The sequence below is a fragment of the Rhinolophus sinicus genome, chromosome 1 (assembly GCF_057876585.1).
Source record: "Rhinolophus sinicus isolate RSI-liver-muscle chromosome 1, RSI-T2T, whole genome shotgun sequence".
In the NCBI taxonomy this organism is placed as follows: Eukaryota; Metazoa; Chordata; class Mammalia; order Chiroptera; family Rhinolophidae; genus Rhinolophus; species Rhinolophus sinicus.
The window spans coordinates 67,618,348-67,624,347 of record NC_142501.1 but is presented as its reverse complement, the minus strand read 5'-3'; the positions used below and the strand labels follow the sequence as shown (position 1 = coordinate 67,624,347).

The window sequence follows — 6,000 nt, the reverse complement described above, 5'->3', positions numbered from 1 at the left end:
GTCAGCTCAACTTCCATTATCAGCTTGAGTACCTCATCACGGAAATTTATGCCAGAATGACAATGGTAAGGCATCGCAAGATCCTAAATCATCTAAGATTAAACCATATTTTACATATAACTTTTAGGACAATATACTAATACTCTATAATAAATAAAGATTTTAAAAATGTGTTGCTTAGCCCTTGTTGAACTGAATTCAATTATTAGCTTATTCTTTAAGTACTCCAGTTAATAAAGGTTTGATTGTACTTCAAGAATTCTGACTTTTCCAAAGATAAAAAATTAGTTCTTATTTGTTATGACAAAAATTAAGCTTAAACACTCATTTACACTTGTCCTTAAAAGCATGTTTACATCATATATGAGATAACTTCTCATGCTTGGAGACATGGTTCATATGGCAAAAAATCATCTGGAAAGAACAACTAGAGGGCAATCCTCCCATCTCCACATCCTTTCCAAAAAGCCACACTCGGCCTCAGTGTAAAAGTTATATTTTATTGCCATGCTACAAAATGTATGAAGTTGGCACTGATAGGGAGAAATAGAGAACAAACGGTAGGGAGGGACAGAGGGCAAAAGATGTTGTTACATATACATCAAGGTTTTAATCAACAGTGGTAAATTTTGCCAATATTAAAAATGCAAACCAAATTTAAAATGCTGATATGAAACAGCATTAAAATACAATTTATGCATAGTACAGTATCACTTATGTCTTTTATTAGAGAAATATGGAATGTTTATAAAAGAAATTAACCATAGGGGGTAAAATTCATATTTTCATATACAATTTGGCAATGGTAGTCCCACTGTTAGACAATTTTCTATAAAAGAAAAAAATTCAAAATCTAATAAGCTACCTTTATACAAAGTTGCTATATTTATGCCTTTATGTAGGAAAAAACATTTATAATGCAAATTAGGACATACAATGTTACATATCATACAACGTAATGAAAATAAAAACATAACACAAAATTTGTCCTTTATAAAATGTATACTTTGCATTTACTAATGCAAATGTGGCACACCGGTGACTACTGTACTATTAATACCAGTCCGTTTCCATGCTATCATTATCTAATTGTCATAGAATTGCAATTGTAATGATGCTACAAAGAATTGTGTTATACCCCCCAAAAATGAGGAAGGAAGAATGGGAAGAGGGATGTAAATAAGAGGAAATACAGATATGGTGCTGGTTTGGACAGAGTATATTGTGATAGGTCACAGAAGTTAATTTTTCAAGCCAAAAACATTTTCTATACATTCTGTAATTTCGTACCAATGCCTTTATTCAAATTTGGCAAACATCAGGGGAAAGGTAATTAGTACCATATACCTCACATATCAGAAATATGAATGAGATGCCAATACATCAGTTACTTCTGAATGTTGTCTCTGATGGTATATCTATTTCAGGGATATATATATATGTATATATATATATATATATGTATATACATATATACATATACATTTACACATACACGCGTACTACACATTGCACAAAACACTTGGGCATTAAGGGTTAGGAACAGCACAGGGGGAAGTGGGAAGTACTTTTTAGCTTGTTACAACCTTTACCTTGAGGCAAAAATATGGTGGCACATTATTGGGAAATTATAAAAACATAAGGCCCCTGTCCCATTTTTAATAGAACATTATTGAGGTACATTTTTATATATTGTGCCACAGATTTCTTTCGGGGGGTGATAAACACTAGTTAGACTTGTAACATTGAACTGTGGGGTCAACATCAATATCTATAAAAACAAAGATTGCTTGGCAAATTTTCATAAGTCCCAAATGTGATCTATTCTGGATATACTGGGAAGTGAAAAGCTTTTTGCTGAGTCTTCAAGAGTAAAGTGCATATCTCATCACTCCACAGCAGCAGTAAATAAAAGGAACCATTTGCCAATCTTCCTGGAGGGAGAGAAGGCACCATATTTCATTTTTAAAAGAAGATGAAATTGGGAAATAAAACACTAAGAAAAAACACAGGTAATACCCATATCAGTTTCCAACCCTGGTCTGGGATAAAAGCTGTTACGATCTACATGAATAGAAGACGATTTTACTTGGGGGGAACAAAAAGAAACATATGAACAATGATTATATTTCCAAAACTGAAAAGTAGGATCACATGGTCTATCAACAGAATAAAATATCTAAAATTAGGTCTGTCTCAGAAAATCTGAAACATATGGCCACAATTATATTCCAACAAAATATCTCATTCTAAAATGTACCTAATAATAGGTACATTCTTCCAGGATAGAGCTTAATGCCCATTACTAGACTACTGCAAAAGACAAGTAGTGTTCTACATTACTTTTTATTAAATAGGAACAGAGGTGATTTCCAGAGACACCTAGAAATTAACACCAGTTGTATGCATACATCTTCCTAATACTCATAGTACCTAAAATCAAATTCTTAGCAGACAAATTGGTCCCATTTTCATTTTTAAAGCACACAGTATTTAAAGCATAAATTGCAATGATTATATCGGAGTTACCTAAAAAATATAAAAGCTCATTAGAATCTGGAAAAAATGAAAAGAACGAGAAAAAGAAAGAAAATAAAGTATGCAACCTCCAAAATGAATAAATAGGTCAGCCCTTCCATTTGGAGGTTAATGTTCTGTCTTGACTGCTTATTTCAGAGAAAACCGTGTGTACTAATTCCATCACAATTCTTATTCCACATTACAAAAATCATCACATAAATTTGGCACGATTAGCAATCTACTCAGAAGAAAACATAAATGCAACAATATATTAAAAATGGACACTGCAGACCTACACCACTGCTCTCTTTTTAGAGAACAGTGAACACTTTAGTAAGCACCAAGTTCACATGAAAAAACAAAGAAATTCTGCTATGCACATAAACCAATGGCACTGAAAATGAGAAAGACACTTAATAATTTATTTTCTTTATAATGGTCCCACTCTATTATTTTGCTAATCCATTCACTGCCTTATAATTGGTTATTTATTGAACAGGTTAGACGCTACATGACTGAAAAACGTTTTCATGCGAAATTAACCTTAGTTACATCTGGCAGAGCCAGACCATAATCTCAAACTTCCTCATATTTAGAGAAAACGGTAAAATATTTTGCAAGGTTACCTAACCTTCTTTCCACTCTACCTTCTCTTGTCTTCTCTAGTGTCTGGGAAACAGGAATATTTTTGACTTTACAAGAGTTAGACATATGACTTCTCGTCAGTTTATATAAGCTTCAATTCATTTTAAATCCTAAATTATGACACATTCTCATTGCTACAAGACTTCCACTGTACCTGCTATGCCGGCACCAATCTTAACATTCTATTGAAATCAAGGGATAATCAAAGATCCAGCTACAAGTGAAAGGACAGCAGAGCAGAAGAGCACGACAGTGGGCAAAGTACATCTGCAGCCGTGTGACTGGGGGAATCACCGCTAAAGTGCTGGGGAGAGCGCCCACAGAGAAAACAGTACCTTGAGGGAACTTTGCATGTTAAAAGTAGCTTCCTTTTCTTTCTCAGCTGCTAAAGAGATCACCTATGGGCCCAAGTAAATTTTAAAATTGAGAGAATTTTTTTATCAACTTGAAAAGTAAACAGCATATAAATAAATACTGGACAAGGGCAACCCTGTTATAGAATAACAGTAAGTTCCAAATGAACCTTCAAAACCACAATTTGACAAAAATGCAAACTAAACAACAATAAACACATAGTCCAATTTCAAAACTATATACAACTGCGAACATTTTAAATTGAAAAAGACATTAAGCAACAAAATGAGACATCCCAAATACCAAAGGAAAAAAACTGAAGGTCAATGGCAATCTAATGGCACAAATGCCTCCAGAAAACGTTATTGTTAATAATCCATAGGAGAGACACTTTCAAGAGATCATGGTTCAGATTTTCAAATGTTTTCGGGTAAAGTGACCTGAGACTGATTCTTGAGCCTATTGTAATTCTGATTAAGATATCTGGGCATGCTCTTCAAATCACATCATGAGATGAGTAATAGAAAACATTGTCTCTTTCCTGCCTTTCAACACACCAACAGCAAACCATATTCACGGACACGGGACTCTTTCTAGTAACGCTGAAGGCAAAGGAACTGACTGGTATATAAGCAGGTGTGGTACTTCTATTTCCTTTCCGTATGTTTTGGCTCAAGTCAAAAAGCCTACAATTAATGAAATAAAGGATTCCTCATGTTACATGCTGGACGCCACATACCAAGAATAGTGAGTCTACAAATATTACTTTCAAAGCCTAGAGTTATCTGTTAGCAATGCACGTTATCAAGAGGCTTTATAGTGTTTTAAATGCCAACCATGATTTAGACATGAATGATACGCGTAAGTCCAGAATATTGATAAAAACCAACCAGCATGTCACTCACTTCAACTCGTTTTAAATAGGCACTGTGAAAATGGGAATGCTGCTGTACAGTAATGAGTAGTATATAATGAAATTAGTGTTCTTTAATGAGGACCTGCTCTACATTAATTCCCTTTAGTTAAAGAAGCACATGAAATAGTCAAAAAAATCTTTTTATCGGTCTATAAAAGGAGTTAGTGTTTAGAAATGAAAATGAAGCACTTGCATCTTCATTTTTTAAAACTTCACAAAGGTGCAAACAATGTGACGCTATCCGGGCTCACATGGGCAGGTCAGTACTATTGTGTCTAGTTTTCCTAGATGTACCATCATCGCGTGGCAGTGCTTTCTGCAGACTGGACATAGCAGCAGTTCTCTCGATGTCTATCACAGCATACAGCTCTGTGCGCCTGGTAGGGGTCTGCGGAAGGGGAGTGGTCGGCGTTTTTGGAGTCTGAGGGTTGTCAGAGTCACTGCCACCTTCCAAGTCAACCTGTATATAATTGAGCTGCCTGTGTTCTAAACTTGGGCGTCTGATATCAAAGTTAAAGACCGTCGGTGTACAGTCCCGACGCCTCGAATATTCTATTTTGTGAGCACTTGCTGGCACTGTTACATTCTCTGTATTTACATAGTTATGCATTGGATCTAGATTATTATGGTAGCCATTCAGAGATGGGGTCTTTGGTCCTACATTGTCATCTTCATCCCTACTTAGCTTGCGGGCTTCCCAAACAGGAGGCAAAGATGGTAAATTTTCATAGTTTAATAATGCAGTTCTTCTCTGAGCTGAGTTGTTGATATTCTGGGTGTCTGAGGTACTGGCGGATGTCAGACGACCTCTCCTGACCCCTGAGGCACTAGGAGTACACAACCCATTTATATTTTCATACACCAGTTTGTTAACAGAGGGTGCATCTCTTCGTTCATCACTGTCATATCCAGTGTCCCATTCTGTGTTATTTGCACCACTTCCACTGACTGGATCTCTCCCAAGTTTCTCTAGTTTCTCTTTTTCCATTAATTGCTTTTGAACAGGGGTTGGTCCTAAGACAAATCTGACTCCTTCGGGTTCAAGAAAAATCTGAGGGTCCCTGTCCTCAACACTACTTGGTTCTTCTTTTGGCGTGTTGCTTTCAGCATTAGAAATCCTGGCCTCCAATGGGACGTGCACACTTGTGCAATTTTTCCGCTCTTCTTGCACACCTGTAGTGTTGACATAGGTATGTATCTAAACCAAAACGGGAAAAGTGAATCAGTAACTTGATGTAAAACAATAAAACAAAAAAAGTCTGACCACATCAGTTAATTTCATTAACTTTCTCTTTAAAAATACTTATTTTGAAGCTTTTGTACTTGTTTTTTTACTAATAAAAAGGGGTGAGGAGGGATATAGAAATGTTATCTTCCTAACTTAATAAAGGAATAACTACTCTAACACTCAACATTATACATGATAGGGAGAGAAGCATTCTGTAAAAAACAAAAATCAGGAACAAATAGGGATTATCATTTTGATGTTCTAGAAATTATCATGAATGCATTAAAACATGATTCACAAATAAGAAATAACAGTATTAGAAAAAGACAAATTTACC

At 35.4% G+C, this 6,000-nt stretch overlaps 1 protein-coding gene across 5 annotated transcripts in view; it reads right to left on the bottom strand.

The window, feature by feature from the left end:
• Positions 1–479: 479 nt before the first annotated feature.
• Positions 480–6,000, bottom strand: part of FRS2 (fibroblast growth factor receptor substrate 2) — a 100,999-nt gene continuing 95,478 nt past the window's right edge. For all 5 annotated transcript variants that reach the window (XM_019748978.3, XM_019748980.3, XM_074325431.2 and 2 more), the window contains one exon: positions 480–5,633. In XM_019748978.3, the coding sequence (XP_019604537.1) occupies positions 4,683–5,633 (951 nt within the window). In that variant the 3' untranslated portion in view covers positions 480–4,682. The remainder of the gene's footprint in view (positions 5,634–6,000) is intronic.